Here is a 12392-nt window from a genome sequence, read left to right as displayed (position 1 = left end):
TAAGCTTTTAAGACTGGCGTGGGAATTTTCAAGTTTTTCACTCCGTAACGCTTGCGCGTTAAAATAGTGTTTAGTGCAGTTAACTAAGAATGGAATAAAAAAACATGTTTATGTAATTTAAACGAAAATATTTTTCATCAGAAGAAAGACGTGCGATGAAATGATCTAAAGATTGTATTAAAATTTCCATGCTTAATCAATTTGTTAATCATTTTGTGCATCTTGTCCTTCTTTTATGAAATAACCATACCTGCAAAAACCATACCGTGTCAAATTCTTATAAATATTAGCACTTTGGCTTCAGCATGATATCTAATAATTTTTCTATCAAAAAGTAATTAAACTAGTTTCCTAATATTAACTTTTATTCGCTATTCGCTGTAAAAAAAAACTTTTATTCAATTAACTTTATGTTTGTCCCTTGGCAAAGTATATATTCAATATTTTAATTATTACGTTTTAGTTTAGAGTTTTCTAAATAAAATATTGAGATTATTTTACTAAAATATTTAATTTTCTTAAAATAGTTATTAGTATGTATCATCCTTTTGGGAGAAATTATTAGGTGGTCTAAATTTATAATCTCAACCACTCTATATTCAGCTATACCCCATGTATTATATTAGGGGTCTAGATTTCAAGAGAGCTTCCTCCCGATGCAACAAGTCCTTTATTAAACAAAAGAAAATATATAAATGTGATTTTTTTATGTAATTTTGCAAGTATTATACTCTAAATATAATTTAAATATGATAAGATTATATATTTATATTTATCTATCTATCCAAGTTTGTATTTACTACTTGTCCAAGTTTGTATTTATACTTCCAATTTTAAACTTTAGAATTTATCAGCGGAGATTGGCATAAGAAATTTAAAATTTGAAATCCTTTTTTAAAATAAATTGAATGATAGTGAAATGTATTTAAATTTCTCATAAAATCATAGAAACGAAATTACCTATCTAAACACACTTATTATTTTGACGACTAGAAATTTTTGAATGTCGAATAGATGGTATTGTTGAACTTAATGTAACTTTATGTTAGACTGAGTAGTCAGTAACCAACGTGTGCACACTAAATACCTTCACGATATTTATCACGTGCGCACATTTATTTTTATTTTTTCTAAATAACTTGTATAATACTATATGCTTGTCAAGCTTTCTGACTTGGTCTATCTTTTTTATTTTAACTTTAATTTTTTTAGCTTTAATATATGCATCGATCTGACTATCATTTCCAGTCTTCTACATACTTTTTTTTTTCTTTCTATTTTCTCTAATATTATATTCCTTGTTCTATTCGTTGATATGGTAATGAAGAGAAAATAAAACAAATTAGTTTGACTGTTTATACTTTATACCTTGAATTACTTATTTGACAAGTTTTGAAAATTAATTTCCTTTCACTAGCATGACTGTTAGCAGGCTATTCATATAAATCATAGACAGTGTCGTGCTAGAAGAAATACATATCTATTCGACAAAAATAAAAATAAAAAATACATATCTTATAAGTTACCAAACTTAGGTCTGATGACGTCTTCAGGGTTCGTACTGAGATTTTTTAGTGTTATGGACGATTTAAGAAAATTATGTCTTTGCAATCATTTGAATATTATTGTTTTTGCAAAATTACTAATAATTTATTTATAATCAAGATTCTTTAAAAATTATTTTCAATAGAATCAAAGAAAAAATATTTAAGCGACTTTGTGATATAATATGACGCAAATAAAATTTTAATAATTTCAATTTCGATAAACTTTTTTCAGCATATGCAATATTAACAAGAATAGTAATATTACTCTATAATTTGTACATACATTAAGGAAACAATGAAATATCTTCAAAGAACTCAATATCATAAAGCTTAATTTTTTTACGTGAATTCTACAATGGACCCATAGAACAAACGGTTCATAGGTGAACCATGAAGTTATAACTCTTCAGTTTATTTTGTTTTTTAATTGAACAATATAGATTGTAATGGATAACTTGGTATGTCAACATGATATCTGTTGTCATATTAAATGAAAATTATATTGTGGTAGTGAATGGTCATCTTAACTTTAGAAAAACCATTAGGATTGATTTAGAGTCAGTTTAGTAGTGGGGTGTTTAGGGGTAGTATACATGATGTTTTAGGTTCAAACCTCTAATTTGAGTGACTCATTCACATAAATGAATAAACCTATATCAACATTGAAGGAACATTAGACTAGGACATTTTAAATTGTTCATCATATTCAACTTTATCCCATTTTCTTTTATAGTCGAAAATGTATGTATAGTTTTCTCTACTTCCTTTCAACACAAACTAAGATGGGATCAAGGTACCATTTTCTTTGGGTTTGGGTGCCAACGACGACAACTTCTCTCTCGCCAAAGGGAATGGACAAAGATATCTTTGGGGTGTCACTTTCTCTTTCTTACCTGGGGTTAAAAATGATCTCATTATAGTATTTTTTTAATATAATTTTATAATGATTAGAATTTCATATTATTATTTTAATCTCAGCTATTCCTTTATTTGAAATTATATCTAATGATATTTAAGTTGTTCTCCATCGATAAACCATATGTTATATGTGTTCACGCTAGAAATTGTCTGATTTTGATTCAATTGTTAAAATTACTCAATGACTCTTAATTCTTTAAATAACATTTCACCATCAAGATCATAAGAATTATTATGTTTTATATAAGTTTTAATTTTTATTATTTTTTATATATTCCTAACTTATCCCTCTTTACATTTGCAACACAACTAAACATAAAAAATTCAATGACATTGTTACATTGTAACATTGAGTTTTATGATCTTGCATAACTGTGCATTCAAGTGATATGGTGGAACGACAAGGAGATTAATTAAAAATAGAGAAATTAAAGATGGAGAAGACATTAGAAGGAAAGAAGAGAAATTTCAAGACCCTTATTTACGTAGTTAGGTTAACATTGATAGACATGGAAATAAATTACATAACACTATCTTCCTTATGTTAAGCATTGTACATAAATTGATTATTCATTTTTTTCAAAATTATAGGTAGACTTTTGTTTAGAAGTAGAAACATCATCTATTACTTGACTAATATGATAGGTAATTGTTTCCCATTATTGGTAATTATTTTATTCTTTTATAATATTTTTTATATAATTTTGAAATTATATGGAAGTTTTATTTTAATATTTATATAGACTAATTAAAAAAATTTGGTGTTACTACAAAAATGAACCTTTGGGCGATCGACCATTTTGATTGAGTTCGGGCCACCACTCTATGCCTAATGCCTTATGTAATCATAGAGATGAGAATAGTGACTTTGAGCTTTTTAGAGTTATATAATTTCTCATGATTTATGAATCATTCAGAACAGGAAATTTTCATATATGCAAAAAGTAAAGTGAACAAAATATTTTCTAAAAAAATTGTTGGTAGAATAAGTTATTAGTCTAGATGGATTATATGTTCAGTATAAAAGAAGAAACAATGGACGTGTCATTTAAAAGAATATTTTAGTGATTGATGACACAGGTTTGTTATGTCATAATAGATATTTGTTCTTGAGATAAAGTGCACATATATAATTAATCTTATTTATCAAATATTTTTTTCAAGTACATTAACTAAGGGCATCACCGTGTTATTGCAAGCTTCTTCTTTTTTTCTTATGGGAAATATGTCGATGAAATCATATTATATTTTTTGTTTGACAGAATGAAATCATATTATATTATGACCATGGATATTTGTTTTCAAGTGAGGAAGTATGAAGGATATTTTCGTTTGATATTAATTTCAGACAATCTCACCATAATAAAAAAAACAAAATTCAGACAATCTCTTGTTGAGAGATTTTCCTTTCATTTCTCAAACAAATTCTAAGATTAACTCCTAACTAAAAGATAGATTCATAAAAAAATATTAAAATCAAACTTATTTGGTGAGATGAAACTCTCAACTTATAGTTATAAGAAGCAATAAGATATTTGTTGAAGTATCATCTTAATAAAACATTAAAGTTTTATATAATCAAGAGATAACTCATTTTTAGGGATAAAGTGATTTTTTCAATTGTCAAATCCATTCTCAAATCGAGAGTCGAACCTCAGACTTTAAGGAACCAAATGCCAAACTACTTGTGTGAATAACTTTTGGTATTGAAGTGTTTTTACAATCAACTTGGTGTCACATATTATAAATAACCTTGTCCCTAAAGTACGTGAGTAGAGGTTCGATTTTTTATTTGTGTGTACCGAGAAATACCCGGGTTTAACATGAACAATAATACCGCAAGGAACAATAATACCACTAATCGTGAATGGAATCAACTTTACAGAGAGTCCAAACCGAACTTCCGTACATATAATTACATTTCTATCATTGAATTTCGTTTTATTTTAATATTGACAGCTAAATATCTAAGCAATCCATAACTTTATTTGTAGCATCCATTTCATTGTCGCGGGTTTGTGTATTGTAGGAGATGCAACACAACACCTCATTTACCAGAGAAAATTCATATATAACACCCCGGACAATGTTTCACACACAACAAAATAAGCCCTATTATCAAACACATGCTTTATCAAAATAAACTTGGACACGTGGTCTAATCTAATTACTTGTAGTGTCACTAGTGTGTTCATTCTTCCACTTCAGGGACAAAATTGAGTAATGCAATATTTTGTTGTTTCTCGCAAAACTGTACTTTAAACGTGCAATATATTAACCAAGCATTAATCCAAACATACACTTTATAGGCCAATGAAACAACTTGAGTTATGAATCTTTGGTGGAAGGATTTAGGCCTTTTGCTTTTGAGTTAAAAGAATTTATAAGCAGGGGAAAAGGTGAAAATAAAGGAAGCTTTTTGGTATTAATAAATGTTACTCTTTTTCTATTCCTAGATGCCTAAAAACTATTTGATATCATTGTTCATCTTCATACACAGAATATAATATCCTTTGTGCATTTTTAAAAACAGGAGAACCTTTCTTGGTCCTTTCAACAATTTGCCTAATCAATTGCTGTTCCACCTCAGTATCATCAAAACCACAAGTTTCATCTGCAGTACCATCTAATTCATAAATGCTCCCTTCCATCATTGTTACCTTACTAGAACCATTTGCTCCACCATGTTGAACCCCTAATGCATGCCAATCATTTGCATGTGAATCTTCCTGGTGGTCACTACTATCATGGATGCCTAATGGTGAATTTTCTTCAGAGTCATTTATCTTTATTAGTTCTTCGTAGGCTTCATTGTATGCATCTAGAGCTTCACCTGATAAATTGAGGATTAAGGGCTGGGACATAAGGTCACAATCATCATTTTCTTTACTAAAGGAAGATGCCTTTTGAAGATAACTCTCTTGCTTTGATTCGAAAAGCTGTACTTTCCTCTGGCTATTTTCAAGGGCAATCTCAAGTTCTTTCACGCGTTGCTCAAGTTGGGATTGTATAACTTCATGCAAACGCAAACTCAGTTCATGAGGCAAAACTGCATAGTTGGCAGGGAGAGGTGTTGCATCACCAGCATCCTCATTTGATTTTGGATGGAGAGAATCTTTCCCACTGACCATGTCAGCTCGCAACTCACCTTGAGAAAAATCTGCTACAAACTCTGGGTCAAGCTGCAAGAATTTGTGCACCATTAACACCCATTAATCCATTTAAGAACCATTGACTTCAACCACAAAAAGATGCATTGGAACTTCCAAGAAAAACAAGGCATATAAAATTGGCAAAGAGAACTAAAACCAATATCTATAGCCGTGCAAAGATTACTTGTTCATTGTGTTACTTAGCAAGCCAATGCAAGTCAATTGCTAGTTATAGCTGCAATTCTGGTTTCTACTAGAATAAATTAGTCATACGAATTAAAAACTCATGTTGCAGCATAAGTCAGAACAAGTGGAAGTTTGTAATTCATCTTTCATGTTACAGATCAAGGTTATACTTTGTATTCTCAGTACAGGTGAAAACTGAAAACAGGTAAACAGGGAGGAATTGAGTAACATAACATCTCTTTCAAGACACATAAATCAGAAGGGATCACATTTCCATTCCATTTTTTATTTCCTCCACATCCAAGGTTGAGACCAACTAAACTAGGAGGTGAACACATGGCACACAAAATCTGTCGTTAGCTGCTGAAGGCCAAGCACAACTCTCTTTCTTTACCCAGACTTGGGACTGGCTATGATATCATAGGCGGTGTTAGGAGGAGAATGCATGGAAAAACTAATAATAAAAGACATCAAAACAAATATATTTCAAGACAATGTTTTGTCGTAAAGGATAATGTAATTATTAGGAATTGTGGAAATGTGAAGATATAACATTTATTCTTACCTCAACAAGCTCGGATAGTTTTCCTTCTAGGCTTGATGCATTCATATCCAACCCCAATCTCTCAAGTTCAGCTTCAAGCTCAGCTTCAATTTTGCTCATGGACTCTGAACTTTGTTCTACCTTTTGATGATATGATTCTTTGGAGTCAATTCTTGGAGAGTTATCCACATGCTTTTCAGGGGAAAATTCATTTAGCTCCTTGTCATATGAAGAATGATCCAATGTATCCAGTGAACCATAATTTTCATTCTGTAACTCCTTTACAGTCATTGAATCTTTCATTTCCAGTTCCTCTTGTAGATCTTGAACCAAGTTTTCATTCTGCTTCAACAACTCTCTTAACTTGTCTATTTCTCTTTTATTTGCCATGATGGAAGTTATCATCCCGAAAGAAATCCCAAGACTGAAGAGAAATGTTTTATCTGATGAATACAGATGTGTTAATAAATGTAGTTATCAAAGTAATACATGTTGTCCACCCATGAAATAAATAGCAACCTAATTCATTTCAAAGATCAATATTTGCAGTTGTCAATGCAGAAGATATTTTTGGGTTAGAATTTAGAAAGTTAGGCTTAATCAAAACATTAAAGATCAGATAATAATACCCTTTGCTCATTCCACCTTCAGTTCCCATGAAAAATCCATTTGCAAAGGAAGAATGAGATACTCTATGGTGTGTTTCAATATCAAATTATCAATTGTCGTGAATAGAGAAACAAAAAGCTACAATATCCCTCCAATATGAAAGGACTTTAAAATTTGAAGTTTAAACTAGTTTAGAAGCCACTCCATTTTAATATAACTTATAAGCCTCATTCTCAAAGATTAGTAAATTGCATAGAAATATCAAATATCTATATTTATAACTTAATCCATGAGAAAAATAAAACAAGATTCCTTTACAATTTTCATTCTCACAAAACAGGAGGAGACAGTAACTAAACATGATACCAAAAAATCTAAAAAATATCATATTGAAAGGCTGATCTTTTCCTCAAGAAACTAACGAGTGTGTTATTGCTACCACAAAAGAAAAAGTTCTAAACATAGCCATGAACAAGAAATACATAAATCAAACATTTGCAACACAGCACAGGCTAAGGAGGTATTGTTTAAATCAAGGAAAGAAAAAGTTCTAAACATAGCCATGAACAAGAAATACATAAATCAAACATTTGCAACACAGCACAGGCTAAGGAAGTATTGTTTAAATCAGGGAATATACCAAATTGTTGAGTACGGATGATTTTTCCACTTGATACATTGTCGGAAGAGCTCAATCTTCGACTTCTCCCAATGACTGCATTAAATGTCTCCTTAGTATCATTTACTGATATGATTTTTGGCAAGGAAGAAACCCCAAATACATTTTCATCCTTTACTTGACCAGCTTCTTTTTGCAACTTATATTCCTTGCTTCCAATCGGCACGCTGAACAGATTATTATTTGCTCTGTTGATTATTTGGCTTCCATTGCTTACAAGAAATGACCTCGTGGCAGTGGACGGTGATGAAAGAGAACTAAAAACATATTCTTCTGTTTCGGCATGCTCCTTGTACAGCTGAGCCATAAAGCAACTTTCCAATGAACTTAAAGGTCTATTAGCACGCCCAGACAAATGCTTCATCTTGAGAAAGGTTTTATGTCCAGAAGAGTTGTTGATAGGAACCACTTCAGCAGAAGAATCTGGAAAAAGGAAACCATGGTCACCAACAAAGCCAGAGCTTTGCTCATTTCCATCATCAACATCATCAACATCATCATATGGTGATAATGGCATTGCTAAATTTGATAAAGATAGCACATCATGCTTGTTATAATTCCGAAAATGTCGCAATTTTTCGCCATCAATCCCTCTGGTAGAAGCCACTTCTCCTGTCAAAAGACCATCCATTGTGTTCAGATCTGAAGACTTCCCTTCTAAAGCTCTTCCATCATAACAAAAATCATTGCCAAACTCATCTCTTCGCGCTTGTTTGGTGAATGGAGAGGAGCAGCTAGGGGGCCCAGGATTCTCAAAACACGAATCCTCCAAAGCTATGTGACACGAGCCATCGCCATTTTTTGAAATCCTGTTCCAATATTTAGCCAAATAACCAGCTCCAGCAGCAGCTGCAACAACCCATAAATCCATTTTACCCTTCCTGCCACAGTCCCTACTCAAACTCAACAGCACAAGTCACCCCTTTTCTTTCAAACAAAGGCAAGAACTTTCCATGAATTAGAGAAATACCCTTCAACTTTTCTAGCAATAACAAACTAAGCACCACTTCAAGCTAAACATCACCACACACATATTCCTTCTCACAAACCAAAAACCCCACCATTCACTACTCTAAAGTCAAAACCACAAAAAACCACTCCTCAGAGTCCCCAACAACACTTGAAAACACACAAGAATAACTAAATAAGAACCTTAGAATACCCACACCAAGAGGAAATCAAAAAAAGGGAAATTCGCAACTTTCTCGGAACTTCAAATGCTAGAGACAACAATCACAGTTTATTATTACACCAACAAACGCTACCCTTTTGAGCGGAAAAAAAAATCGAAGATAACGCCCACACAGTTTACTACAACAACAAACGAACACGACCCTTTAATTTTCTGGCATTGGAGAAGAAAAAGAAAAATAAAGTTTTCTTTGTTGGGAATTAATTGCTCACTCTTGTGAAATGAAATCTAAGACATGAAAAATGATGGAATCTCGCAAGTTGGGTACCTCCAAACACAAGAAATGAGACCCGCTACAGCTTTATCTCCGCAGAACGGATACAATACAACACAACCTACAATGTTTTCACGACAGAAAAGGAAAAAAAAAAAAAAAAAAAGCACTGGTCGCTAATAACATATCACACGGAAAATATAATAAATGTTTTTCCTTTTCTGCAGAGAAATTTCTATGCTTTTTATTTATTTTTTTATTTTTCTTCTCTCTCTCTCTCCAGTTTTTATAGGGTCCAGTGGAGTCTCGTTCATATTGGCATATGCCTTGATTCTTGAAAAATTGAGAGAGTGTGTGTGGTAAGAATCATAATAAAGAGACATTAGTTATTTCTAAGATTTTGTAGAATTACATAAAAATTTTCCTTTTTTTATTTTTATATTAATCTCATTAAGTTTTTGAAAATATATACACTCACACCTCACTATATATTATATTAATACCATCTTTTAATTATTTGAAAAATGTTATACCATCTTTAAGAATGTAATTTACTCATATAAAAATTAAAAGTGTCATCTATGTTTTTCTCTTTGGTTATCATTTTTAAAAGAAATAAATTACTATTTTAGTCTTTAAGATTATAAAATGTTGTCTCATTTTAGACTTTGAAAAATTTGAAAGTTATATCAATAATCATATTAGTACAAAATTCAAAATAACTTGTGATTACAATTATAATATTAACATATATTTAATAACTAAAATGATAAAAAAGTAATTAAATTTTTGTAATCATTCTAAGTATGGTCTTGAATTCCTTGGTATGACTGTGTCTATAAGCTTTGACTCTTTGTATCAATTATGAGACTAATTCTCATTCTAAACAATTAAAACTTATTGCTTCTCTCCAAAAGTTTATTTTATTAAAATTAAACTCAAATTTTCTTTTACAAACTTAATATATATTATCAATTAAGTTATAGCCATTAAATAAAGAAATAATTAAATTGAAAGACTTACATTATAAAAAATTGTTTGACATTTTCTCCGTTTCATGACTAATATAATATCTAAAATAATTGTTTAGTCCTTCTGCATCTGTTTTCCATTTATTCAGTTTTTGTTTCGTTTTTTTATGCACAAAAACTGTCTACCCAATAGTTGCATAGACATTATTAAAGTACTTCAATATTAAGAAAATTAATTAATTTAAGTAATAATATTAAATTTATTACTAATGATTTATATTTTTTCTAAAATTATTATCATCGTTTCATTTTTTTACTTAATTATTTTTTAGTAAATAAAGTAACGTGTACTAGCCATTTTCCTTTTCTATTAAAATTCATTTTTAACCTCACAAGAAAAAAAATGAAATTATCTCATTAATTTATAATATTTATTATTTGGTTAAAAATATTTTTAATCCCTATATAAGTTTATATTTTTTTAAATTTTGGTTTTTTTTTTATTTTTAGTTCTTGTAAGTTTGTATTTTTTTAATTTGATATGGTAAGACTTTTTTTTTTCATTTTTAGTCTATGTAGTTATGTGTTTTTTTTCCAGTTTTGATCCATGTGAACACAAACTTATGGGACTAAAAATGAAAAAAATTGAAATCTTAAAAAAGCTAAAATTAAAAATATGGAAACTTATATGGACGAAAAATAAATAAGAAAAGGTCTTATAGAAACCAAAACTGAAAAACACAAATTTAGAAGAACTAAAAATAAAATAAAAAAAACTTACAAGAACCAAAATTAAAAAAAAAGTTAAAATTTATGATTAAAAATATATTTAAATCTTTATTATTTATAGAATCCAAAAATTATAAAGTAATTCAGAATATTTTAATAAAAATAATTAATATAAAAGATTGCTTTTAAAAAAATCTTATGAATGGGAATAAAAAAAATCTTATATATAAGGACGGTATATTTTATCTCATTTGACAAGGTTATATTGATAAGATATCAAATATCAAAGGAAGGATTTGTTTACCTGCTAACACGGTGTTCAGCTTTACTAGATTTAAAAAAAAAAAAACCTTTAAGTCAATATTTAAATAAAAATAATATACCTAGAACATAAAACAGGGATATAATTTTTTTTAAATATGTTTTTTTCCTTGATGTTTTTTCAAATTTGATATCTAAAAGTTTTTTTTTCATTTTTAGTATTTGTAAATTTATGTTTTTTCAATTTTAATCCTTTTAAGATTTTACTTTTTTTCATTTATTGTCTTCATTTGTTGGCCCTTACAAAGACCATAATTAAAAAAAAATACAAACTTACAAATACTAAAATTAGAATAATGAACTTACAGGAACAAAAAAAAAAGACTTATAGAGACAAAAAAAATATTGAAGTCAAAATTTATATCAAATAATATTGTTGACAAAAACGTTTTAATTTTTATTTGATTTTTTTGTGAATTAATGCTTATTTGATTAATATTTGGGTCCAACATTAATGTAAACACATATTTTATCCATGTTAGTCAAATTAGAATGTACTAATAATAATATAAAGACTTTTCCGTGTTCGAATATGGGTGTGTGAAATCCCTTGAATCATCGCGGGTGGATTAGTCTTTAACCAGTGAGATAAGGTCACTCTTAGTATATAATCTAGCTAGAACAAAAAAAATATTAAAGCTTTTTATATTTTATTTAATTACAAACCATGTTTGATAAAATTAACTTAAATAAGTTAATTGATTTAATTGAAAGTATTTAATGAAACTAACCAATAAGTTAGCTGATAAATGTTAAATGATGTAAAAATATATATTTAATATTTGAATTTTATTTCTAATAATTTGTCATCTTAAAAAGTAGGATAATAATTTTTAAAATTTTGTATTATAAAAAATAATGAAAATTTGGTGATTTTATTCATATTGTTTTAATTTTTTTGAAAATTAAAATTAAACTAAATAAAATTTATTAGAATTATATTGCTTAAAATGATTTTTTTAACATTTAAATACTTTATTATTAATATTATTTTAAAACAAAAAATATATGAAAGTGTTTTTTCTTTATAAATTTTGTTAAACATTCATTTTTTTTTATTTGTACAAGAACTTAGATGAGTATATTTCTCACTTACATTACTATGAAACATGATAATGTAAATCTATTATATAAGTGTTGTTCTGTTATTATTGGTTTGCTTCTATACAAACTTTACGAAAAAGTTAGATTATTGAGTGCCCCAACCAGAAAAAGGTTATTGAGTCACTCTCCCAACCACAGTTCATGTGTCTCTAACATGTTTATTTATAACGGGATTAAAAGACTATAATGGGTTTGGTTTAGCTATAAAATACTTGGCTTGAAAGGA

General features: G+C 28.9%; 1 protein-coding gene across 1 annotated transcript; it reads right to left on the bottom strand.

The window, feature by feature from the left end:
* Positions 1-4871: 4871 nt before the first annotated feature.
* On the bottom strand, positions 4872-9229 carry LOC100801395 (uncharacterized). Its single transcript, XM_014776609.3, has 3 exons — positions 7597-9229; positions 6369-6790; positions 4872-5647 (listed from the first exon to the last, which is right to left on the bottom strand). The coding sequence occupies exons 1-3, from the start codon at positions 8504-8506 to the stop codon at positions 4943-4945; spliced, it is 2037 nt and encodes a 678-aa protein (XP_014632095.2). The 5' UTR covers positions 8507-9229; the 3' UTR covers positions 4872-4942.
* Positions 9230-12392: the final 3163 nt, after the last annotated feature.

This window comes from Glycine max, chromosome 6 (assembly GCF_000004515.6).
Source record: "Glycine max cultivar Williams 82 chromosome 6, Glycine_max_v4.0, whole genome shotgun sequence".
Lineage (NCBI taxonomy): Eukaryota > Viridiplantae > Streptophyta > Magnoliopsida > Fabales > Fabaceae > Glycine > Glycine max.
The sequence above is the reverse complement of the archived record's forward strand: the minus strand, read 5'-3'. Positions and strand labels throughout refer to the sequence as shown.